This window comes from Amphiura filiformis, chromosome 6 (genome assembly GCF_039555335.1).
Source record: "Amphiura filiformis chromosome 6, Afil_fr2py, whole genome shotgun sequence".
NCBI classification, from domain to species: Eukaryota; Metazoa; Echinodermata; class Ophiuroidea; order Amphilepidida; family Amphiuridae; genus Amphiura; species Amphiura filiformis.
Genome location: NC_092633.1, coordinates 78,446,553 through 78,474,246, shown reverse-complemented (window position 1 = coordinate 78,474,246; position 27,694 = coordinate 78,446,553). Strand labels below are relative to the sequence as shown.

General features: G+C 38.3%; 1 protein-coding gene across 1 annotated transcript in view; it reads left to right on the top strand.

Moving 5' to 3' along the window:
* The window catches only part of LOC140156084 (ubiquitin carboxyl-terminal hydrolase 9X-like), a 128,498-nt gene that overhangs the window by 62,009 nt on the left and 38,795 nt on the right, over nucleotides 1–27,694 (top strand). Inside the window, 19 exon segments of the mRNA XM_072179202.1 lie at nucleotides 378–465; nucleotides 1,090–1,213; nucleotides 1,664–1,767; nucleotides 2,370–2,580; nucleotides 12,930–13,270; nucleotides 14,518–14,632; nucleotides 15,517–15,654; nucleotides 16,049–16,300; nucleotides 16,438–16,500; nucleotides 19,526–19,617; nucleotides 22,171–22,420; nucleotides 23,257–23,385; nucleotides 23,674–23,837; nucleotides 24,406–24,514; nucleotides 25,024–25,170; nucleotides 25,889–26,035; nucleotides 26,401–26,611; nucleotides 27,397–27,477; nucleotides 27,480–27,517. Of these exon segments, the coding sequence (XP_072035303.1) occupies nucleotides 378–465; nucleotides 1,090–1,213; nucleotides 1,664–1,767; nucleotides 2,370–2,580; nucleotides 12,930–13,270; nucleotides 14,518–14,632; nucleotides 15,517–15,654; nucleotides 16,049–16,300; nucleotides 16,438–16,500; nucleotides 19,526–19,617; nucleotides 22,171–22,420; nucleotides 23,257–23,385; nucleotides 23,674–23,837; nucleotides 24,406–24,514; nucleotides 25,024–25,170; nucleotides 25,889–26,035; nucleotides 26,401–26,611; nucleotides 27,397–27,477; nucleotides 27,480–27,517 (2,804 nt within the window).

Here is a 27,694-nt window from a genome sequence, read left to right as displayed (position 1 = left end):
CACTTTTATATTGGAAAGTTATGAATTTGTGTCTCTAAGTAATTGTCGAAGGATATTTATGTTTGTAAATTGCTAACATTTGACTCTTGTGGTTGATTTTACCCTCAGATATGTATGTATATCATTTTGCTGAATGTAGGCCCTGAAGCTAAATTCCTAGGGCTTGCAACCTTTGACCAATAGGCTTATTAGCCATTGAATATAAATAGCCCTTTGGGTCCATGGAGACTCACATTGTATGAAGGAGAGTTGTTTGAGTACTCATTAACCATTGTAAAGAGTTTTTACACCAGAAGTTAATTATTGGCTCACAGATACAATCCATGGCTATAAGAATATGAGTGCTTATCTTCTTTTTCTCATAATTAATCTTTCAGAAGTGCCAGAAATAGACCCTCATGATGTTTCCCCTGGCAGTAGATATAGCCATGTACAGCAAGTCCAGGAGAGACTCAATTTTCTTAGGTGAGTAGGATATTCTGAATTGAACATGGTTCTAAATTGATATACTAGATAGTAGATACCCCAATTTAAGGTGATGCCTATTCTCAGGTAACTTACATAACAACATCTTGTATATTTGGTAAAAAAAGGGAGGAATTCTTTTCAAGAATTATGTTCTAATTTAATAGAAGTAGCCTTGAAGTTCTGGATTATATTATCAAAGACACAATATGTGATGTGATCAAGCAAAATCAGTCGGAAGTCGGAAATATTGATTTTCAAATACAGCCAAACAAATGAAATAATTTCTTTTGCTGTCTTTTGTTTTGGAAACACTTCAACTGTTCATATCTTTGGAACTAAATGTTCAATTTCAATGGGGTTTCAAATAAGACATTTTATTGGGACATTTTTTTCACTAATAAAAAAAGCTTAAACACAAATTAATATTGTTCAAACAAAAGATATATAGTGTAACTGATAATAACTTGTTTGATTTGGGAATACTCTTAAGTAAAATTGAAAGGGAAACGTGTAAGTGATGGGCAGGTTATCATAGATAGCATTACTTCACTCTTTGTATGATTTACTGATGTAATACGTTGTACAACTATGTAATTGTTTGATTCTTGATTTTCTTGGTAGGTTTTTACTCAAAGATGGTCAGTTATGGTTATGTGCACCACAAGCTAAGCAAATCTGGACATGTCTAGCAGAGAATTCAGTGTATGTGAGTGACAGGGAAGCGTGCTTCAAATGGTTCTCTAAGGTAAGAAGGTTTATAGTGAGTAATAAATACATTGATAACAGCATGTACTCACCAAAACTAATTATCTATACATTCGTATAATCTTGGTACCATCGTTGAAAATGCACATTCAACTTACAATCTCCCCATAAACCAACCCCACCCCATCTTTCAATGTTTTGATATTATATGTAGAAATGGTGATGGTGTTGTCCAATGAATATTGCAATAGGAGAGCAGGAAAGGATGTTAGACAGTTAACGCTTTTGAGTGGCAACATTTTCCACCATGATTTTTTTTTTTTTTGGCCTGTGGAATTTGTATGTCAAAGAGAAAGTACCGGTATCAAAAACAAGTATTGTGTTTCAGAGCTGAAAAATTGTTGTAAATAATCACAAGATTGATTTGAAGTTCCAAATAAATTGAGAATCTTGACTCGTATTTCTTGTGTTCTTTGTTATATTTTCATAGTTGATGGGGGATGAGCCGGACTTGGACCCAGAAATCAACAAGGACTTTTTTGAAGGCAACATCTTACAACTTGACCCGGCGTTGCTGACAGAAAATGGCATCAAGTAAGTTGACAGTACTTTACAACGTACCATATTTGCCAGACAGTATTGAATAAGAACAGATTCCACCTCTGTTTTTAAAATTGAGTCATCATAAGAGATAAGAGATCTTATTTATTTATTAGATCTTATTTTGCCTGGGGAACAAACTCAGTGGTCCACACTGATTTCCAGTCTGGCCCAGGGGTCAAACAAAATACATCAAAATACAAATGAAATACATACAAAAGAATTACATACCATGGATTTAACAAATAACATCATGAACACACCAAGGAAGGATTTAGATCTTACGGCACATGATTTATGTGTATGTCTGTGTATCTGTCAAACATTTTGATATGCACACTGTAAGGCTTTTGGTTAACATTTTGGCTCATATGAACAACTCGAGCAACAAGCTTGGGTTATTGGCTGAGATATTTTTTCATGTGGTCTCACATGAACAGTTCAATTCCAAACTAAGCACTATGGGAATGGACATATTTTTCACATTTTAACAGCTGCTTTCAATCTATATCATGATCATTATGCAATTTTGTTGAAGATATTTACAAGTACGAAATCAATAGAAAACTTAATTGTATTTATCGCTACCATTGCAGATGCTTTGATCGGTTCTTTAAAGCGGTCAATTCCAAAGAGGGCGGTTAGTGCCCAAGCCGTCGAGCCTACCTGATGGACGACTTGGAGTTAATTGGTCAAGATTATCTTTGGCGAGTGCTATTATGTGCACCTGATGATATAGCACATAAGGCTATTGAGTTATTGAAGGAAACTTACACCAATCTTGGGCCGAGGTTACAAGCCAGCCAGGTAAGCTTTTTTATCGTACGCTATGAAATAGAGTAAAGATTATAAGAACGCTTCTGTCTGAAGATCCGTCCTTCCTTCATTGTAAAAAATTATTTCTCAATAATTGTGTTTGTAGTCGCTATTATTTATAAACAGGAATAAATGTAATAGAGTTGGTATCATTGTGTGACGCTTTTGTTAAAGTTTGTTCAACAGAAAAATTACATCGGATTATGTTTTACTTTTGACGTTATGTTTGTTAATTGGTTTTAATGGTTAAAGTTTCTTTTAGTAGAGAGAAACTGTAAAACTATACCATTGATTTAGAAACACTGTATATAATTGTTCCTGATTTTTCTATTGAGTACACACTCTGTTATTAGCACCTTTTGTTATGTCTTTGACTAGGGATGACCATCATAATTTCATGTTGCCCCTTTTGCTACAAAAGATTGTTTTCTGGAAAGAACTCATCAACAGAAGTATTTTGGTGGTTAAATGGTCAAAATCTGTCAAAAACTTTTCGAATTATGAATTTTCAAAGTTTCCCATTCTGACCGGTCGTTGGAACGAAATAAATTGACAAAGTCTAAATATAGCAATGTGAGCAAAATTGGTATAAGCATATATTTACCTTTTATATTTCTTTATTTTAATCTATATGCAAACATGAAACAAGCCTATTTTTAAAGTATCAAAGGGGTTTCTTATGCAATGGCACCTTACTAGTCAATAGCATTAAGTATTTCTTCAAACCGAGGCACTGAAATCATGCTTTTAGAAAACATTTGCCAAAAATCATCCATAATGGCCAAAGTGGCACAAAATCAAAAGTCCAGGTGAACTTTTTTTCCACAACAATATACACTACACATAAGAAAAATACTAATGTACTACAAGGGATTTTCAACATAGGAATCCAAACAATCAAGTACCAACATGCACAGCTTTGTCCTGATATCACTTCTGGGGTTTTAACAAAATGTTTAACCTCTATTGTGATTGGCAGCAGCATAAGGTATCTCTTTGATAGCTGATAATGCCCAGCCATTCAGCAAGTGGCTAATAAGTGACCTTGATAGGCTTGAATGAATACTGTCATGTGCTACAAAACCGTCACACTCCAGGGCCTGGTCACTCCATATGCTACAGGGAGCACAGTACTTTAACAATGGAGTGAAAGACTCATTATTGATTAGCGCGCAGTATTTAAAAAGTACAGCTCCCTGTGCGTGTATAGCAGCAAGTCAGTGCAGATGGTATAAATATAAGAAAATGTTTAGGGTTGAGATCAGGTGAATAATACAACAAATGAGCACGAAACTTCACATTTATGTTCAGAAAGGTGTCTATTTAAAGGGACCATTGAAAGAAAATATGATTTGGTATCAAAATAAAGCCCATAAAATATAGGATCAATATCTAAAACAATTGAAGAACTAACTATTTTAGAAATAAAAATACAATGAAAAGTTAAACAACGTACTCGATTACCCCTTCCGACGCTACATCGCGCGTCATTTATCAAAAGTAGAAAATTGGGCGCTTTCCTGATGAGGTCATTGTGGTTACGCATTTTGTGTTGCGTTGACATTTTTGCCGGGATAATTTGACAACAGCGATCGCGATCTAAATATCAGATGCAATAATCATGGTAATACAACCACTTATAATTATTTAAAGGTTAAGTAAAAACAAAATTCCATTTGATTGTCCATATGTTATCAAAAAGAGGAAGTGGAGGGCCTTTTTATTTATCATTTATTAGTTATTTTTTACAATGCAAATGGATCATTTCGGCCTATGTATTATTCCCGGACATTACTAGTTGTGTAATTTGTAGAGGAGGATGATAGGATCGAGGCTCTTGTTATTTGATGGTTCTCTGAGAGGATGATTAAAACAAAGCCTCTAAATTGAAATGCTTATTGGACAGAAGCAAAACTAAACTATTGACTATTATTAACTTTTAAAACATTTAAAAAAAGTTTTCCCTAATAATAAAGAAAATAGCATTAAACATTTCAGACTCCCTCAATTGCAATGCCATGCGAAAGGAAGCGGGGCGGGACGATCAATTGGTTTTTTTTATCATCATCAAGCATATGCAGCTTCCTATTTTACTTATTCATAATTCAACCCCTGGTCAACATGACCATGATTCCGATGACTTTATGTAGGCCCTACATGGCATATATAAAACCATAAAACTAATTATGAGTAGGCCTATGCCTATAATAGGCCTATATGATATAGTGACGATGTTGAGGGGAATATCGCCAAGATTTGTCGCAACACATAAATTGCAGATGATGTGCCGGCGCGAGCACCTCCCATGGGTATTATTATTATAGGCCTATGTATTTTTTCCGTAGGACCTACCTTAAAAAATATTCAAGAGATGATTATTTTTTCCAAAACCTGACAATTGGTATAAAAAAGCTTTTTCTTCCATAAGTTAACTTTCAAAAGTGCTTATTTTCATACCCCAAACAATGCAAAGTAGCCTAGGCCTAGGCACTTTTATTTTGCAAATTTATTCCCCTATAGGCCTACCATGTGTTATACGGAGACTTGCCAATATTATTTGAGCCGTTGGCACTGGGGCAGTAGCTGAACGGCAGATGAAGAAGTTGGTTCAGAAGAACATGACATGCAAGCTGTTCTTGAAATAAATTACGAGGAGCGCCTATAAACCATGTATAAACATACATAGGCCTTCAAAAAGCCTATATCTATCTACTATACTAAAATAACCAGCGAAGTGTGTGTGTCCGTGTGTCTGTCTGTCTGTCCGGCTATGCGTTTCGCCGCGCTGCGACGCATCAATCCGATATTTCGGATATGGATAGGTATCGGGAAAAGCATGTTGACCGGGTGGTTTTGAAGGTCACCGGAGGTCAAGGTCAAAAGCTCAAACTTTGTCCGATCGGGCCTAAACTTGGTGGGTGGAATCCTTGATACCAGGGGAATATATGCGCGAAATAAAATCCGAGGTCAACCAAGGTCAAAGGTCATCACGGAGGGTTCAAATTTCAAACTTTGTCTGATCGGGCTCAAACTTGGTGGGTGGAATCCTTGATACCAGGGGAATATATGCGCGCGCAAAATAAAATGCGAGGTCAGCCGAGGTCAAAGGTCATCACGGAGGGTTCAAATTTCAAACTTTGTCCGATCGGGCTCAAACTTGGTGGGTGGAATCCTTGATATGAGTGGAACACATAAAAATATAATCGAGGGCATCCGAGGTCAAAGGTCATCCAGGGGCTGCATTTTAAACTTCGCCTGATTTCGGGTAAAACTTGGTGAAAGTAATTCTCCATATCACGGGAGCATGAACAAAATCAAACCGAGGTCACTCGAGGGCAAAGGTCATATGGGGTCATGCCCAACTGGGCTTAAAAGTGGTAGAAAGAATCCTCGATATGAGGAGAACGTGTCAAAAAGTCAAAAGGGTCATCAGGAGTCAAATAGCATTGCCATCAGTTACTCTCACAGCAACGGGTGAACTAGTACTAATAAAATAATAAGCGGGCTGTATCTGTCTGTCTGTCTATCTGTCTATCTATCTGTCTGTCCGGCTATGCGTTTCGCCGTGCTTCGACGCATCGCGCTGAAATTTCGCATATAGATAGGTATCGGGAAAAGCATGTTGGCCATGTGGTTTTCAAGGTCATCGGAGGTCAAGGTCAAAGGTCAAATGGGGAAAATACCCCACGTGGATACAAAGCAGCAAGTGGATAAAAAGAATCCAGTAGACAATCTACAACAAGTATCAAGCTGCCCAAGCGGGTGTCATTCAGCTTTTGGCTATCTGCCCAATTTGAAATGCACTGTAATGTCTACCCAGAATGCATTGCTGCAAATGATTTGTACATTTCAAACTTTGTCCGATCGGGCCCAAACTTGCTGCCAATGAATTCTATAAGCGCCAGACGCCAATAAGTGCCCACACCCCAATAAGTGCCCATACCCCAATAAGCGCCCATACCCCAATAAGCGCCCATACCCCAATAAGCGCCCATACCCCAATAAGTGCTCTCACAGCATCAGGGCTCTCACAGCCGCAGGTGCACTAGTGCTACAAACATCAAATGGGAAATATTATAGGACTACACTTATTTTAATCCATGGATTGTTAGGACCGGGGTAGGCCTAGGCTATGCGGAATTGATGTCAGTCATTTCTAAAAACAAAATATCCAGCCAGGCGCGCTGTATTTTACAAGATTTACCCAATCAACATAAACTTTGTAACTGTAGACCTACCTTTGATAAAACACTCGGACACTTTGCACTTTCAAGTATCAGTGGGAGTTGAGATTAGATTAGGCCTAGGCTATAAGCATTTCCATAACGTAAACTAAAGGCTGACAGTAGGCCTAAATATTGTTCATATGATTGTTTGGAATGGCCGTTGTATGTTCCTCTCGTGGTTCTTTATCTTCAAATTTGTTTCTCATTTTTCATAGGCTTTTAAAAATAAATAAAAATAAATTTCGGTTTTTATATAATAACGCCTTTTCCCAGACCTCGGAGGGTTCAAAGCTCTGTAATTTCGCTGCCATGGTACTTATCACATGCACAATCAGATCGCATCATCTTGGCTTGATGCAGCCGAACCTGTCGCAAATCTAGCCGCACTTGGATTGTAACATCCACCAATTATCTTTTCAGCTCCCCAAATTTCATTGGGTGAAGGAAGTTTTTGATAACCAAACAACTAATCACCAATTTTTGAGAAGCAGGAGGAAACTGGAGATCCCGAAGAAAACCTGCGGGATCGAGATAAACCAAGTTCACATGAGTCTTTGGGCCGGGCCAGGGGTTTGAAGTTGAACCTTTAGGCCTGGCGGTTAAGGCCGTATAAAATTAATGTTTTGGTTCTCGTCCCCTCCTTCCTCAATTTCTGGGACTTGTCAGATTTTTTTTATTTTTTTTTTAGATTTTTCAATTATTTTAAACTTTGGAATGATTTATGAATTTTTCATACATAGGCCTATAAATAAGTTTATTAGAGAACAAGGACCACTTCCAAGTCTTTTTGTGGTAGGGCCTACTCTAGGGGGTTTATCCCTCAGAATCTCACATTTGAAGAAAAAAAAGTGCGTCATCATTTCCTCGAGCACTGTTGGAAAAGACCGAAAACTGCAGACAATGCTGATTTTACACTGAAAAAAAACACCTCCCTCCCTCATCAATTCATGAAAATCCTCTGGACGAGAACCAAAATATTAATTTTATACGCCCTAACCTAGGCCGCACGCCCGGGAGGTAGGCTAATTTGGCCTAAAGAAATTAAGTCGCATGTCATGGGCTAACCCGAAACATCATTGCCTTCTCTTTCCTATCCTCATCAGATATTTCAGAGGAAATATAAGTAAAGAGTTGCTATATCAGAATGCATCAGTCAAAACAAATGATACTCTCTTGCAAACGCCGAGCAGCTAGCACTGACAGCTTTGACTTTGTCAATATGAAGGCGGAGGCCTAACTTACTTATGTTTCCCCGTTGTTGGCCAATTTTGTAGGCCTAGCTAGAATTTATATATAGGCCTATCATAGAAGTCATTGTAACTTTGTAATTTATATTATAATATCATCATTAGGCAGAGAGACTGGCATGATGTCAAACTTACTCGTGCAGCCAAAGCATCAACGTGTCACTCGGACCATGCCCTCCTGAAAAGCAAAGTGTCCATCCGCTTCGAACTGAGCCGACAGCATCAACGTGTCCAACGAACCAAGAAATTAAATGTTACCAAGCTTGCAACCAGTGAGGCACAAGCCACTCTCAGGGACAACATTGCATCTGCCCTCGTAGACCTCAGAGACACCGAGTACAGTGATGCAGCTAGCCACTGGGAAGAGCTCCCAAGAAAATTTATCAGGCATCAGCTGACTCCTGGGTTATGTAAAGAAGAAGCATAAAGACTGGTTTGATGAAAATGATGTCTCGGTGAACGCTCTGCTTGATGAACTGCACTCTCTTCACATCGAAAGTATGCCAACAACAAAGACTCTCAGGCAAGGAAAGATCGCTACAACCATGTGAAGCAAAAGGCTCAAGCGAAGCTACGTGAGATGAAGGACAACTGGTGGCGTGACAGGACACAGGAATTACAGGAAGCTGCTGACACAAAGAATATCAAGAAATTCTTTAGCGAGCTCAAGGCGGTCTATGGACCTTCTTCCAGAGGAACCAGCCCACTACTTGACCTTGATGGACATACTGTGATCAAGGAACCGTCACTCATCACAGAGAGATGGGCTCAGCACTTCAACCAGCTGCTCAACCGCCAGTCAACAATCTCTGAGGAGGCAATTGCAGAAATACCACAAAGCCCAGTAATTGAAGAGCTCGACCAACCACCTACTGTTGAAGAAACAGTAAAGGCGATCAAACAGCTTTCTAGTGGCAAAGCTCCAGGCGAGGATGGCATTCCCCCAGAAGTTTACAAATATGGTGGAGATAAGCTTGTGTCTGAGCTAACGCGGCTCTTCAAAGAACTCTGGGCAGAAGGTGAGGTTCCACAGGATTTCAAGGATGCTCTGATAATACACCTCTACAAGAACAAAGGGGATAGACGCATTTGTGACAACCATCGTGGTATATCGCTGTTAAGCATCGCTGGTAAGATCTTCGCCAGAGTGATCATCAATCGTCTTACTACCCATCTTGATAGCACCTTTCCAGAGAGTCAATGTGGCTTTAGAGCTGGCAGAGGCACAACAGACATGCTATTTGCAGCTAGACAAGTCCAGGAGAAATGCAGGGAACACAATCTAGACCTGTATATGGTGTTTGTTGATCTCACCAAAGCCTTCGACTCTGTCAGTCGTGAAGGCCTGTGGAGGTTACTACTGAAGATAGGATGCCCACCAAGAGTAGTTAAGATAATCTGCTCATTTCATGATGGCATGATGGCCCGCATATCTGACCTAGGGACAACATCGGAAGCATTTCCAGTGTCAAATGGTACCAAGCAGGGATGTGTTATGGCCCCTTTATTGTTTAGCATCATCTTCTCTGCAATGCTTCAAGATGCCTTCAAGGACTGTAACGAAGGAGTCATGATCAGGTTTAGAAGCGATGGTGGAATCTTCAACCTTCAACGCCTGAAAGCCAAGACAAAGGTGTCTCTATCACTTCTGTGTGAGCTACTATTTGCTGATGATTGCGCCCTGATTGCCTATACCGAAGAGAATCTACAGAGCATTCTCAACGACTTTGCTGGAGCAGCCACACGCTATGGTCTTACCATAAGCATTAAGAAAACAGAAGTGATGTTCCAGCCAAAGCCAGGCAGCCCACCTATAGACCCAGTCATCAAGATCGGCGACGATCAACTGAAGGTTGTGCAGAAGTTCTGCTATCTAGGTGGCTTCCTCTCACAGAATGCCTGCATTGATGACGAGATCACTTCACGAATAAGCAAAGCAAGTGCCAGTTTCGGACGGTTGCAGCACAGACTCTGGTCTGATCATGGCATCCGACTCAGTACTAAGCTCGGGGTATATAGAACAGTTGTGCTATCCACCCTCCTTTATGGAAGTGACTCTTGGACCTGGTATCGCCGGCATGTGAGAAAACTTGACCAATTCCATCTAAGGTGCCTTCGTAAAATCTGTGGTATCTCATGGAAGGACAAAGTACCAAACACCACAGTACTTGAGCGCTGTGAATCGGAAGGTATCGAGGCAATCCTCATCAAAGGTCAACTCCAGTGGGCTGGACATCTTGTTCGCATGGATGATAGCAGAATACCAAAGGCCCTGTTTTATGGCGAGCTAGTCAATGGTCAGCGTTCACGAGGAGGTCAACACAAGAGATTCAAGGATGTCCTTAAATCCAGTCTGAAAGCTTGTGACATACCTACTGCATCTTGGGAGAGTCAGGCTCTCACCCGTCCAGAGTGGCGATCCGCTTGTCGTGCTGGTGTTAGCAAATTCGAGCAGCGACGTATCAAGACGCTCCAGGAAGCCCGCCATGCCACACAAAGCCAAATTCCACCAAGCAATACTGATTATGTCTGCCCTGACTGTCAACGACACTGCCGCTCTCAGCAAGCAGGATTGGTCAGCCACCGCAGAAAACATCGAACCCTCAACCAGCTTTGAGAGAAAGGAGATCTGTCGGATACTGACGGCTCACACCATCATCATCATCATATATAGGCCTATCATAGAAGTCATTGTAACTTTGTAATTTATATTATAATATCCTTTTTAATATACTTTTTAGGCCTAAAAGGCACATAAAAGTTCATTGCTGTAAACACGCTCATGCGTTGGTTTAGGACCAAGTCTGGACTATGCAGTGTTGCCATGCAGCGGAAAGGATAACCACTTTGACGTCACAGGGGTTGCCACGTGTCTCTGCACATATGATTTGGGGGGTAAAATAAAGGAAAATTGCGTTTATCATTTTAGAAATGGATTCTATATGTTATTAGCTTTATTTTGATACCAAATATGTTTTTCTTTCAATGGTCCCTTTAACATGATTCGAAAGGTGTTTGGGAATTCTAAAGGGAAGCTGGTATTTAATTTTTAACTCGAGATCTACTTGTCCATTTTTTTAACCTTTTTACAGAGGGTATGATAGAGGTAATAACGACAACTCTGCAAAATTACAGCTCAGTAGGTCAAGGTGTTCACCTGATCTTATTCATCTGAATATTTTGTGCCATTCTGAGCAGTGCTGCACTGGGCCACTGGCAATTAAGCGCACTGTGGCGATGGATCAATTTTGACTCACACTTGCAGAAAAACCAAATAAGTTATGATGCTGTAATTTGCAGGATAGTTACTGAGCTCAATGAATGAGCTCAATTTAGAAATGTCTGTGCAAGCAGTGCACAGTTGAGCTCCCTGCATGTCTATGGGAGTGTTCTAATCAAGTTGATGGTTCATTGGTCATCCCTACTTTGACTAATCAGGGAGTAAATAAAATGAGAGCTATAAAATACAATCATTAGGCCAGGCAAATATGTTGGGGAAATTGTAATATATAATACACCTACCCATCATGCAGTGGGAGTTTTAATGATATTTTGCCAAATGCAATCACCACCTACACTCAGAAGGGCACTTAAATCAATTTGCATTGTGGGATATGATGCCATCAATCCCATGTCTAGCCACTAATCTACACTCATAAAACTAATATCATTAGATTAAATGGCTATTAAAATTGATAAAAATCTAGATATTTGGGTTGCCTTCAATTCGAAATTGTCACAGTTGATGAACATAGAATGTTATACATGCAATGTCAAATGGGGGGGGGGGCAAGGGGTATCATTTTTTTAATCAATTTAGTATCCTTTGTGTCGTTATCATTATACAATAAAAATTCCTTTAAAAAAGGAATGGGGCTCCCAATGGGAGCTTTGATGTGAGATGCTAAAATCCGAGGGGGGGTGGGCACTCCCACTGTGAAGGTGACGCGTATGTGTAGGGCTGTTAAGACCCCCTTTTTCACCATCACTGTCACCAAAAGACCCCATTACCAGTACATGCTGTGTAAACCAAAGACCCCATATATTTCCTTTAGATCTATCACCCAAAGACTTTGAAATGACAAAGCCATTTGAAGTCATTTAGAACTAGAAATTCAATTTTCGAGGCTTCTTTAGGCTCTCACACAAAGACCCCATTAAAAAGTCAGTCTCACCCAATGCCCCCCCTTATAATTTAGATCCAAACGGATCTACTCTCTCAACCAATGACCCCATATTCTGTACATTTTGGTCTCCCTGAATGCCAAAAACCATGCTCTCACACAACGTTATAGGCCATACGTGCAATGTTTTAAATTGCAATGTTAAATTGGGGGGGGAAAGGGGGTATCATTTTTTCCATCAATTTGGGTTCCTTTAAATAATTGCATTGGGTCGTTATCATTATAGAATAAAAATTCCTTTAAAAAAAAAAAAACAGTAACAATCCTATTGACCCTGGCTGGAGAAAATTATAAATGACTGCAAATTAGTCTATGAGTAAATTGTAGGTCAATGAATTATGCAAACCACACAAAATAACGTTGCACAAGCCAGTGATCTCCTTGCAATACAAACCGCACAAAATAGCGTACGATACGTTAGGCGGTCTACTTGATGCAATATGTAGACAAGCTATTATAATTTTGTTGAAAAAACCTATTCTATCAAACATTTAACTTGGTTTCCTGCAACTGTAGCCCAAACAAACTATTTAGGATGTGCAAGTCAACTTTGCACTACCAGCACTCATTCAGCTCATGGACTATTGTGCACAGAACTGTCCATTTAGACAAATTGTGCTTTCACTTGTGAGGGGAGGCAGAAGGCTTGTGAAACTTAAATATTGTTTTCTTTCCATGCACAGGTTGAGATCCATGAAGATTTCATCCAGTCATCCATGGACCGCCTTAAGGCGATGTATGACACCTTGCGGCTTTTAGAAGAAGACAAAGATGGTGCCGACAAAGTGCAGCAGGAAGCCATCAGAATGACAAGAGTCTTGACGGTACTTCGAGAGTACATCAGTGAATATGATTCAGACTACACTGAGGAAAGGACCATACTACCAATGGCTAGGGCACATAGAGGCAAGCATGTTACCCTTCTAGTACGATTCCCTAACCAGGGCAGACAGGTGGAAGATTTGGATATCTGGTCACATACCAATGATTCATTGGCATCAGTTAGAAGACAAATTCTTCTCAGGTAAATAAATAGTAATCTTACTGGGCTATTTCAGTTGAAATCCATACACCCCAATAGAAAACATGACCTAAATCTCCAACACAAGGGGTGTTCATTTTAAATGAAGTCACACATTCGGGTAGCCCTTTTTTAACCCTTTCACATTCTGTGTGTGAATTTCATGACTTCCATAGGGGTGTATGGATTTCAACTGGATTAGTCCAATGAACAATTCATGCAAAAAGAGGAGACCATGATCTTTTGTAATAATACAGGCTGTATCAAAATGATTTGTACCCATCAGTTTTTGGTGTTTATTGGCAAGTCTGCTTCTTTAATATGCAATCATGCCCAGGATTTACATTTTTATGCCTCCACCAGAGGTAATATGTTTTCTGGTTATCAGTCTGTCCGTCCGAGGTTGCGAGTGCAATTTCTCGGAACTGGTAAGGTGTATAGTGATACAATTTGGTGGAGGGGTGGCAATTGGCGGTTTCCAAATTTCATTAGGTTTTAACTACCTAATTTGCATAATTTATGCATATCAATCTTAATAATCTGGAGATCCATATGGGTTGCAGTGATGAAACTTCAATGGGGAGTAGCACAGCCAGAGGTTCTTGACCAGATTAGATTTTCAGCACAAAATATGTTTAATCGCAAGGTCATTGTGGGGTCATCTGGGGTCAAATCGCCACATGCTATTGCAGGTTCCCATAGCGAGACAAAAATGTCAAAGTCATTTTGGGGTCATATGGCGATTTGATCCCACTGACAGCTGCTGCAGGTTAATGAAATTTAGTCGAAACGACCACCTTAACGAGGCAAACATTGTGAAGGTCCTTTTGGGTTCAAGTGAAATTGCACCGGTTAAAATGATGCGTGTCAAGGTGGAGGCATTGCGGGTTGCAGCCACCGTGAAAGTCTAGTTATGACCTATTATAACATTTATTTATGAATAAGGTAGCTTGCATGTTGTATTTGAAATAGCAGTCTTGTCCATAATCACTGGAAGCTGTTGGTACCAAACATTTTGATACAGCCTGTATGCAAAGGAGTGATGTTATTACTGCCCACACTTGGCTCGCTTTGGTTAGCGATAATCGCATTTGCATCTTTGTTGAATTCAGAGGCTTTTTGTCACACTTCATGAAATAATACCTGAACCATTGATAATGGAGGTGGATGGGAATATTGGCAGAATGCCCCGGGTGCAACTTGACTATTCCTGTGTCTTACTCTGTATTTCATGTGTTTGTATATCACAGCAGGGTAAAAGCTAATACAGCCACTACCAGGGTAGATTTGTATGTCAATGGAGAGTTGCTAGACCCAGCTGAAGACAGGAGACTGGTTGGAAAAGTACCTCTAAGAGACAAAACAGTAAGTTATATTGGAAACTGCTGTCGGTCATTGACTGCACAAAATTAAGGTGTGCACAGTTCATGTTGCCAAATGCAGCGGTGCAGAGTGTACTTGTATGGTTTATAATAATAATAATAAACAGGCACTTAATATAGCGCATTATTACAAAGTGCCTCAATGCGCTTCACAAATTATACAAGCAAAAACATTAAAAGAACCAACACGCATAAGAACAGTCAGAAGGAGAGCAAAACAAGGCGAAAAGTAAGGTGAAACTCAAACGTGATGATTTTACAAAGCAGGCAAGCAATGCAATAAATAGGAAAACATCTAAAACTTCTCATTGGTTATTAAACCATGAAATATGCATTTTGCCTTTAAGTATAGTGTGAGCATGATTGTTGATATTTGATGTCATCTAAACATAGTTTAGTTAATTGAGACATAATTCATTAATTTTATTCAACTAACCAAAAAATTGAAGAAGTCATATGAATGAAACTAGTGTCGCAAGGGAGGGAGTGATTAAATATGTTATTAATATGCTCTATTAAAAAAGACATTGATGGGTTTTTTACCCAGTTCCATATGGGGAGGGAAATCATTTATATGTAAGGTTTTAAGTAAAGTGTCGGATCCACGGTGGGAATCAGCTTTGTAATGAAACTAATACGTTTATCTGGCTTGATCAATCTTTTGTTCTTATACCTGGCAAGAAAGTAATAGGATTAGTATCAAAAAATTATAAAAGGCATGAAGATTTCAATCATTTCATTAGCAAACAAAGTTGTGATTTATTCATAATTTCATGTGCAATGAATTTTCAGTTTGCAATTTTACAATTTGAACTGGGCATGATAGATATGGTGCTGACGTTATCATTATATTGATTGTATTTCCAGCTAATAACAGCCAAACTTTGTCAAATTGGTGCCAACATGCCATCATCTCCAGATAGTTCATCAGACTCATCAGCTGGCTCACCTCATCATCCTTATGATGGACCCAATTTAGAAGCAGAGAAATGTCTACCTGGTGTGGTAAGTTGTTTTCAAAGATACACACTCAAAATACTTTGGAGCTCATCATTCCATCCATAATCCTAACCCTAAGTGTAACTCTAAGCCTAAACCCTAACCATAACCATAAAACTTAATCCTTATCCTGATGTAAAAAAAGTTGTTTATATCAGAATTTATGGTGAGAGTGGTAATTGATGGCACTTTCACCTCAGTTATCATTCAGTTTTAGGTGTGTAAAAAAAAGTATTTTGTTTTCCAGAACATTTGCACAATATGTTTTTCAAACATAGGTCTATGTCATGCTGTAGTTCACTAATGCAATCTTGTCCTAAAAAGTAAATGCCCTATAGGCTTAATAACAATAGGTGCATTTGTTTGGCTATTGAAAACTTGTTACATTCTCATCCCACAGATAATGTCAACTCAGCACAAGTATGCTGAATTCCTCTACCCTCTAAGTGATCTTGGTTGCACCCTAGAAATCCCTGCTCTACGAGATGGTGCCAGGGCATTGCTCAAGATTATACCACCGGATACAAACACCGTGTCCAACCTGATGGAGATATGTAAAACTAACGCCAAGCCAGGTGAACAGACGCCTTCTGTCTCCTTGGAGTCACTCTTCTTTGGGTCTTCACAATCACAAGTCTTGTATAATCTTGAGGTAAGTCTGTCATGCTTGGTATTATTTTCTGTGGTTGTTTTTGTGGTAGACCCATTATTATTTCATGAATAATTATTGAAATATAAAAAATATTTGTTATTCTTACTGCGTCCTTCTTTTGTATTTGTTTGTATCAGGTGGTTTACTCATTATTAATGCCTGCCAAGCAGCCTCATGGAGAAACAGCCTTTGAATTCCAGGTACAGATATATTTATCATCATTTTTGTCTGAATTCTTTAGTGTAAACATATTACACTTCCACCAATATGTGCATATATAAGTTTGCCATTTCTTTCTTAAAGTTAGGCGGGCAGCCTAGTTAGGCGGGCAGCCTAACTTATTTCTTAAGTTAGGCGGGCAGCCTAACTTATTTCTTTCTTGCCATTTCTTTCTTCCTCTTTCTTCCTCTTTCTTCTTTCTTCTCACAATTTGCTACTACTTCCACATCGTTGATCGGATTTCGACCAAACTCAATCACAAGCAGTATTGGGTAGCTGGCTATAAAAGCTATGGGTTGTTTAACGTCAGAGGTCATCCAAGGGGTCACAGGGGTCAAAAAAGGTCATCTTAACCGAAAATACTCCAATTGAGCTGAAATTTATATGCAATGATCCTTATGACATTCTAAACATGTTTAAAATATTTTAAAATTTATTTAAGGTCATTAAGGGGTCATAAAGGGGTCAAAGGTCAAGTTTTTCAAAATGCTTCAATTGAGCTGAAATTTAAATGCAATGATCCTTATGACATCCTAAACATTTTAAACATATTTTAAAATTCATTTAAGGTCATTAAGGGGTCATAAAGGGGCCAAAGGTCACGTGTTCCAAAATGTTCCAATTGAGCTGAAATTTAAATGCAATGATCCTTATGACATTCTAAACATGTTGAAAATATTTTGAAATTCATTTAAGGTCATTAAGGGGCAATAGGGGGTCAAAGGTCAAGTTTTCAAAATGTTTCAATTGAGCTGAAATTTAAATGCAATGATCCTTATGACATTCTTAACATATTTTAAATATTTTAAAATTCATATAAGGGCATTAAGGGGGTCATACAGAGGTCAAAGAAGTTTTCAAAATGCCAGCTTTCAACGACGAAGGTATATTAAAACGGCAATTAATGAAACAGTCTTATTAAAATTAATACTATCCAGCACAATGTTGCTGCTTGATCAGATCGTCACAGTCATCCGCCTAACTTACCTCGTGCCCTTGCAAAGGGCACAGTTGCTCTAGTTTTTCTTTCTTTCTTTCTTTCTCACAATTTGCTACTCCTTCCATATCCTTGTTCGGATTTCGACCAAACTTAGTCACAAGCCGTATTGGGTAGCTGGCAACAAAAGTTATAAATTGTTTTAATGTCAGAGGTCATGCAGAGGTCAATAAAGGTCATTTAACCGAAAAATACTCCAATTGAGCTGAAATTTAAATGCAATGATCCTTATCACATTCTAAACATTTTAAAAATATTTTTAAATTCATTTAAGGTCATTAAGGGGTCAAAGGTCAAGTTTTTCAAAATGCTCCAATTGATCCTGATGACATTCTAAACATTTTGAAAATATTTCATTTAGGTCATAAAGGGTCATAAAGGGGTCAAAGGTTAAGTTTTTCAAAATGCTGAAATTTAAATTTAAATGCGATGATCCTTATGACATTCTAAACATGTTAAAAATATATTACAATTCATTTAGTCATTAAGGGGTCAAAGGTCAAGTACTCAAAATGATTCAATTGAGTTGAAATTAAAATGCAATGATATTTTAAAATTCATTTAAGGTCATTAAGGGGGTCATACAGAGGTCAAAGGTCAAGTTTTCAAAATGGCAGCTTTCCACGATCAAAGTACAGGGTGTCCCAAAAAAAAGAGGCCCCTCATTGCGCCCTCTTTTTCTCCTATTTCTGAAAAGTTGATTAAATATATTTTGGGCTGTAAAGAAACCTTTAATCGTTAGCTTTAATAAACCAAAACAATTATTTCAATCGGCTCACAACTTTTGAAGATATGCCCTTTTGAATAAAAGTACCCGTTTTTTCACTCTGTCCATGGATAGCAAACAGAGTGAATGGGATGCTCATGCTGTGGAGTGGCCTGCACGATCACCAGACCTCACACCACTTGATTTTTTCCTTTGTGGCAAAATCCAAGATCTTATAAACGATTACTGAATGCATTCGCAAGTATCCGGCGCACAAGGATGGTACGCAACACAATTGATGCAATGAGGACCAGGGCTGAAACCTGTATTCGCCAAGGAGGCAATCAGGTAGAGGGCAGAGCAGCACAGTAAACTCACTTAAGAAGAACCAAAGACAAACCAAACAGCCTTTTAGGGCTACCTTTTATCCTAAAAAGAGAAATGACTTATATTGTAAATAAAAAAATGAAAGCAAGAAACAAGTAAGAAACATAATAAAACAAAAAGGCATAAATAACCAAGAAAAAATAAGTAATCACAAGTAAAGCAAAAAGAAGTCTCATTCGGTATCCATTTTACCCACAAATTAATGACACTATTAACAAAATCCATTGCCCATAAACCCACCGGTAAAGCCCATTCCATAAATAAAGTTATTTTATAAAGTTATCATTGAGGAATGTTTGATATTCATGCATGGTATGTGTACTCCTTTCAACTTTGAAGTAGCCAAACCTGCTCCGTGGACAGAGTGAAAAACGGGTACATTTCTTTAAAAGAGCATATCTTCAAAAGTTGTGAGCCGATTGATATAATTGTTTTGGTTTATTAAAGCTAACGCCTCAAGGTTTCTTTACATATCAAAATATATTTGATCAACTTGTCAGAAATAGGAGAAAAAGAGGGCGCAATGAGGGGCCTCTTTTTTTTGGGACACCCTGTATATTACAACGGCAATTAATGAAACAGTCTTATTGCTGCTTGATCAGATCGTCAAAGTCATCCCGCCTAACTTACCTGGTGCCTTTGCAAAGGGCACAGTTGCTCTAGTTTGCATTGTTATCAGAAGGTGGAAGTGGTTCTGAATCTGGGCCAATCACACATTTTAAATGTCTGCTGATCTATACCTCTTGCAATGTGTTCATAGTATGTGTATAATGTGGGTGATGTTTATTTTTGTAAAATTGTTGTTCAGAATAAAACTACAAATAAAGTATTGAAGATTGAACTTACTACAGGCTGACATAATATATCAAGATCAGAAATATGTTGAAATGCTTTGTTTTATTTGTTCCATATATAGAACAATTTCTTAAAGAGTGGTGGTACTGGTTGTGTGCAGAATATGCTTACTAAGAACAACTTTCTTCCAAACGCTGACATGGAGACAAGGAGGTATGGTATTAACCAAAATAGTGATGGAATTTTCATTTAATAATTACAAAAACTTGTAGAAATAAGTTAATGTAAAATACTGTGTAGTGGCAAATTAATGCAAGGTTACTATTTGTGATTTTTTCACAATTAATTTCAGAAGGGAGATAGTGACCTAATGGTTAGGGTACTTGCCTTTAGTGCACGAGGTCCTGAGTTCAATTCCTGGCAGTGGAGATTTGCTGGGATATTGACTTGGGGGAAAAAATGTCTGAAATTAATTGGCAACCTGTGTAGATTAAATTAGGACTTCTGCTCTCCCCATGGTGCATTTGGAATTGGGGAAATGAACCATGAGAGTACTCCATCCTTCGGAGGGGATGCTAAGCCGTCGGTCCCGTGTACAGAGAGCCATACCTGTACATGTATCTTGCAGCCAGTTTTGTAAAGAGTGGGCAGGGATGCCAGTTTTCCGGATATTTCGGAAATCCGGACCGCACGTTTTTAAAAAAAAATTCCAGTCGGCCGGTCGCAAAAAAATCTCCCGTTGGAAGGAAAAAAATCTGAGGAAATCTCCAATTTTAAAATGAAAATTCCTTAGAACCCTGACGGATGACTCAACTAGATAATGGTACTCATTTAACATGCATGTGGTCAAATTTTTATATTATTGAGAACACCTTTTCATGCCCAAAATTGATGAATTTTAGTCCATTATCGGACCAGCATATTATACTGAGTGTGTCGGCTTTTGCGTTCAAAAACTCATCTCTTTTTCCTCAACAAATATTACCCAAGTAAGAAGTATGTAATGTGTATTTTGAACGATGACGTTTGAGATGATGCTGGACTGATGATGCTGATGCCGTATAGGCCTATGTATACTCTAATATCAAGTCATGTTTAAGTCTAAATGGAAATGAACTTCGGTCAAAGGTTTGATATGAACCTTTTAGCTGTATCCTTTGGCTTTGTGTAGCCGTCGTTGTGAACATGGGGTGGGGGAGGTTGGGTGGGGGTGGTTGAGTGTGTGTAGGCCTATGTATTTCCTTTTTAGGCCTACTATTTTAGTCCCAATTTGTAGTGACATCACTCTGTCTCTTAATGTTTAACATACCGAATTTTACAAATTACTCTTATCATACAATGTCCGGGTACAATGTATTCTTCATGCACAATCATAAGTACCCCCCCCCCCCATGTGGGCCCCCTCCCACATACCCGAAGGGGGGGGGGTAAAAAATTTTGATGAATCATTGTTTTTATATTGCGCATTACATATATCAATTTCAATCATGTAGGCCATGTTATTAGGCCAAAAAAACACTTTGAAGAATGTCTCCCATGTACAAAAGTATAGGAAACAGAACATTTAAAACCACTTTTTTAGGATGAAGGAAGCATTATTTTCAAAAAAAGTCTAAAACAGGTTTTTTTTAAATCAAAAATGGTCTCTTTTGGGGTGCTAAATCTGCTAAAATGTTTGTCGTCCTGAAATTTTAACCAAAAGGTGGGGGTGGGGTGGGGTGGGGGAGGCAGTGGATGCCAAGCACAAATTGTTAATTATTGTTTTATTTTTCTGCTTCACATATATCAACATCAGCCATATTGGTCATGTAATAAAGCCAAAAAACATTTTTTAAGAGTGTCTCTTGTGCATAAAAGTATAGGAAACTCAAAACTTTAAAGCATGTTTTCTGGAAGAAGGAAGCACTTTTTATTAAAAGTGTAGAACAAGCCAGGAGCTTTGAAATGTTCTTTTACCCTCTGAAATGGCCTTTCCTGTGGTGCTAAATGTGCAGAAACCATCTGCTTAGGGGGCTTTGCCCCTCGACCCCCTAACAGGGGCTTTGCCCTGGACCCCACGCCGTGAGGGATGAGAGCTCCGCTCGCTACGCTTCGCATTTAGTATTTTATGAAATATTTTTTTCCTTCCCAACTTCAGGAGGCCACTGGTATCCCTGAGTGGGGTGTTAACCCCTGACTGTTCTCAACCCATCTCGGTGTTCAAATGGACCTCCAATGGAAATAAGCTTCAATTGAGGCTTATTTGGGTTATCCAGGGTTGTCAAAACCCGAACAAATCAAATAAAAACTTCTGATTTTAAAGCCTGCAAAATATTTTTGATCAGTAGTTTTTGATTAAAACAAAAAATGTTCAGCTATAGTATAGATATGTGAACAGAAGTAATGAAAAAACAAATAGAGACACACCTGACACTCTTTAGATGCCTTTGCCAGACAGGATGCAAAACACAGATGCTATCTTGTGCAAGTAAGTTTACCATGGTCCACATACCATTGGTAATTGCTGCGATATGACATCGCAAAACATGGAAGTAAACCGGAAGTCATTGATCCTAAGTTCATAGTTCGTCATATCAGCGTGAATTTTAAGCTTACCTGACAATTTGTTCGGGAATTATCATTGTAAAAAAGACCAAATTAATGCCCCCTGTTTCAAAAATGTCACACCGCCTCAGATGTTTAATAAGAGTAAATACGGTAGTATGAAATTATCTGGTTTAATTGAAATAATTGTTGAATATCATTTCCATGTGACACTCCTCACAGGGCTGCTTTACTGATGGTGCTGAAGATTGGCAAGCTCATGCTGACAACAGTTGCTTATGCCAAAATTGCTGCCGTAGCTGAGGCGTGCCAGACAGACACTTCATCCAGCCAGACACCTGCGCCTGTGTCAGCCAGCACACACAACCAAGCAGTAGTATTACAACAAGCCTTACAGCATATACCTAACCCAAACGCTGAATGCGTACTTAGGAATGTAGCTATTAGATTAGGTAGACATGCAGCTGAAGAGGTAAGTTTGGTGCTCTCCGAAAGGGTTGTAAGATGATGAACAATGCTTTTGGGAAATATTTTCAGCTTTCTCTTAAGGCTAAAAAAGTAGCTGACTTGCCCTTTAGGTACCAGCACCTGGGTCGGTCAGTAGATTTTTTTTTTTTGTTTTGGCAATTTCTGTAAAATACGATGTGATGCCTAATACTTTGCACAGAGAATTTTAGAGAAACAGAGACAGTATGCGCTTTATCGGAAATACTACGGATAATGTGATTTAAATAAATGCAGGAGATGCGACTGAACACAGTTTCCATCCCACATTTCCCTGTTAAAGTTACAGTGTATGTTTACGCTGCTGAAATTAACGAACCAACGCTGCTGAAATTAACGAACCAATTGCAGAAATCGAGTTATGAGAAATTGATGATTTAATGCGTTTATACCGCAGTTTAACATAAATAAAACACAAATATTGAATATTATAAACCAAAAAATGACATTTCCCTATAGTCAAATTTTTAAAAAACAGCGACCATGTTTTTTCAGATTTTTGGGTCGGTCGATAAGGGCAAGTCAACTTTATTTAAGCCTAATCAAGAGGACTTTCTAATGAAATTCAGAGTCTTACCATACATCAAGTTTGGTTTGTTCTTTTACGGTCGCAAATGGCCGATTCTTTTTTCTTTGATTTTGTACCACATCATGACATTAATTTTGATTTGGTTTACTTATGCCAATAACATCTATCAGAATTGGATAATATTAAATATTTAGGAGTATATGAACTTCATTTACCCTGTGCCAGCATGGAATCAACATAATGATACCATAACATGTTTGTCTGTATCCTTACAGCAAGCCAAGCTGGAAACACCAGATCTGAGTGTAGTGAAAGCTGTTCAGAAAATTTCATGGGCAGCGGGATGCGGCGCCCTTCATTTGTTACATGCCACTAATGAAGAAGTACACAAGTGCTATGAAAAGGTAAGCTTCTCAAAAAAAAATTTGGTGTTTTTTGTTTTGTTTATTTTTATATCAGATATGAAAGAGTTTTGCTTTGAGCTGGTGTAGTTATTTCAGGTATCAAATGAAATATTCACGGTGTAAAATACAGCGTGAAGTGCGTATGTAAATGTACACACCCACACTTATGGCTAATTGTACTTGAGTTCTGATATTACATTATTATATTTCAGTAACATCTTAATTGAAAATTGAAAGATACATAAAAAATGAAAATTTAAACGCCACAACCACAATATTAATTTTCAGGGTAACAATCGTGTACCAGAAACAGATGATGTGACGCTATGTCGAGAAGCCCTAGAGGTGTTAGCTGTGTGTCTTGCTCTCTGTCCAGTAGCTCTTGATGCATTAAATAAAGACAAGGCATGGCAGTGCTTTATTATAGATTTACTTCTGCTATCCAAGAGCAGGTAAGTTAGTAGACATGTGATTCAGGCCAGGCCCCGAATGACATGCATGTATGTTTAAAAATGTGCACAAGTATATGGAGATGGAGGCTGGTGAGGGGCATTATAGTTTCCTAGTCAGGGCTTAGCTTTAAAAACTCAATGTCATATACCTCATTGCTTAAGAAACAAAGGTGTTACCATAGATTGTGTGTCAAAATTGTGCTTAGTTTACCAAAACAGGCTGTTAGCCTCCAAAATTAAAGTGTCAAATCTTGAAACAAAGCTTTGAAAAAAGTCAGTGGTTCACTTATGAAACTGTCAGAAAGTTTCTTCAATTGGTTTTGACAGATTAAAAACTCTTTGAAAAGTCTTGAATGAAAGTAGCAACTTAACAATTCACTTATATTCACAACTTGGGGAGGGTGGGACAACAATAGGATGTCCCCACTCAAACCATCCGTTATGGTTAGTGTGTCGAAAAGTAGAATTCAAATGAAAGTTGTCAGTTGTATAGTATGAGATTGTTAAATATAATGTATACTCGCTTTGAAATCTGACATAGCATGTATGAATTGTGATTGTGTTGCAGGCCTGTTAGACTAGCAGGAGGGGAACAGTTTCTACTGATGGCTACCAAATGTTCTGCAGGTCATAGGCCACTTATCTTCTTCATTACTCTCTGCTTCTCTGTACTACAGGTGAGTCAAATTGGGCTATTACTGTTGAAATCCATACACCCCCTATGGAAGATATGTCCTTCAACTGCAATAGCCCATTTGTTGACGTATGTGAATGGGTCATAAGATATAAAAAAAGTACAGAAATGAAAAGAAATAAAACTAAGGTATTTCAGTATAATAAGAGCAAACAATTGTTTTAAAGGGGTGATGCTCCTTAAACACCTGCCATCGCATATCCCCTGTTTAGCACTGTATTTTTTCACAATTTCTGAAGTTCACAAAATATTCAAGACAATTTGATAGATCCCACTAGCATCTCTGGTGACCCCATCACATCAAAACACAGCGTTGTGTCCGAAAATGAGATGACAAAATGTGAATGCAAATGTAATATCTACATCTTTCCCCGTTCTAGGGAATCAGGTATGCGCTACTTAGTATTCGAAGTGATCAGGAATTGCTAAATTTTCAGAAGTTTACAAGAATAGATATGATCAAGTGTTGCTATTCTTTCCCTCTGTAAACAGAACACAGCCAAAGATCATGCTAAGTCGTGTAGTGAATACTTCCAGCTGTTAAGCCGACTACTCAACTATGCCTTTGCTGCCAATACTGTTGTGCCTAATGCCGAGATACTTCTAAACAACGAAATAGACTGGCTGAAGAAAATAAGGGTAAGTCAAGCTGTCATGGGCATTATATCTCATAGGAATGAATCCCATATAACTATAAACTGTCCCTTTGTATCATACTGGCGGTTGTTAACTTGATTAGTAATCTGGTCTTCATTAGTAATTTTAAACAAATTAGTAAAAGTACCAATATTCTGCTCACTCTTTCCATTTCAGCTCGGCATTGTGAGTTTGGGGCGTAATATGTGCCCATCCACCACAAACTGGTCGTAAAGTCGGCATTTTCCATTTTGAGATATAATCAAAAACAGTATATGGATTTCTATGTAAAATTAGGAATTTGACCTTTGATGAACCATAACTTCACTTCCAGATGTCCGATGAAGCTGGTTGAGGTGTCATTTTAAAGCAGAAAGTGCATTCTTTCAAATTCTGCAATAAACAGAAAATGATCTAGAGCCGACTTTACTACCACTTTGTGGTGGATGGTCACATATGGGGATGGGATGATGTACCATTATTGGGCAATTTCTGGTATTTCTCCTTTAAAAAATGGGCTTTTGGTTATAACTGGCAATGAGACCATATCTAAGTCAGTACTGATAATTATAAAAAGGGGAAATATATATTATAAATGAAGTTTGATTTATATAAATGCCTGTGTGTCTGTAGTGTTTGACTACACCTCAGAACATAGAAAATATCAACTGTCTGTAGTAACTTGAGTGAACAGTTTCTTTGATACCATCATTTATTACAGGATGGTGTTTTAAGCACTGGGGAAGGTGTTTGTGAAGATGCTCTACTGGAAGGTCATCTACTAATCATGCGAGAACTACTTGCATTCATGACTCCCGAGAAGAAATTCCAAATTGGTGCCAAGAAAGATGGCTGCAACTTAATCAAGGTAGGAACACCAAACCATAGAGAAGCATTGTTCACAAGGGACATCAAGTCAATTCCTAACTATGAAAATGTGTGAACTTGGTACCCTGAAACTTGTGATGTCATTTTCAGGCAATCAGAACAGGCTTTATATTGTTATGAGGGATCATCATTTCGCCAATGAAAATATCAATGTTCCGAGAACTGTGACAGTCGGTAAGACCTGTTGTTTGGTAATTTTTTCATCACTTAGTATAGCAATGAAGGACAGATCGTTGTGGAAAGCTGTCACAGTTCAAGGACACCACTCAAATTAAGCAAGTAAGTAAGTGAATTAGAAGTTGGTCACATATCTTACAACAGTTATTTAATTTTTCTCATATGCAGGAGGTAATGGAAGACTTCATCTTCCCAGCATCAAAAGTTGTGGTGCAGAATCGCAAGAATGGAGCAGAAACACCCCTAGATCCAGTAGTACCTATCTGTACAAATCCTTTAACCATCAATGCAGCATTCGAACTGCTAGTAGCCATGTGTGTCAATTGTGTAGCCAATCTGAAAATGGTGGCAGATATGTTAACAGATATGTACTATTCAGGTGAGCCATTATGAAAAACATTAATCACTGTGAATTGGACCTGTGTCTTGGTGCCAAGAAAGATGGCTTCAACTTAATCTATGTTAAGTCTATAAAAAAAACCCCATCCAAATCTACTTCTCTGCAATGTTCACCTCCCATGTTAGCAATGTTGATGTAGACTATGTAGCCTGCATTTATTACTCCTTGTTCTTTAACATTAAATGATTTGGGTGGGAAGGGAAGAATGTATGTTTCAACAGTTTATACCCTTGACCATGATGGTTTGCACTGGATCACGGGTAAAGTTACAAAATTACAAAGTAAACAAATTATATTGGTGTGGCAACAAATTTGTTTGAGGATTGTAGATCGAAAACAGCATTTAAAAAGCAATGATTGGAGTTATGGGTGTAGGGTCAAACCACACATGGGTATTGAGTCAACTTTTAAGTTGAAACTATGTCTGCAGTAGGTGAAAAAACTCAAAATGTGTGTGCCCACATGATTGAACAAGTGTGTGCCCACAGTTGGATAATACAGAGTTAATAGGGTGGGTCAAGGTATGTGGTTGCCTGTGTTTACATGTTGGTGTGTGTGCGTATATACATACATAGTGATGAGAAGATAACCTGGATAGAAATGAGCAGCCTTTATGTTGACACTGTGAAGTATGACTAAATAATATGTAACAATATTTTAACATGGAGAATGGCAACATGTTTAGTATGTTTGAATCATCTTTGTTTTAAAGTAACAATAATGTTTTATTAATACTGTTGACTGTGCTTGTAATTCACTTGCAGGTAATGAGATGCCTTTAGCCGAGTGGGAATATCTACCACCAGTAGGACCAAGACCTAACAAAGGCTATGTAGGATTAAAGAATGCGGTGCCACATGCTATATGAATTCTGTACTACAACAGGTAGGTATGGTTAGGATATAGTAGTTATATACTCAATGTGATCTGCAGTTTAAAGAATTTGATATTTCTATAAAATCAAATATCATTGATCATGTTCAAAATGTAGTCAAATTAAAAAAGCGCAGTGATTTATAGTGCGCTATGCACAGGCACAACACCTAGACGTTGATCTACAAG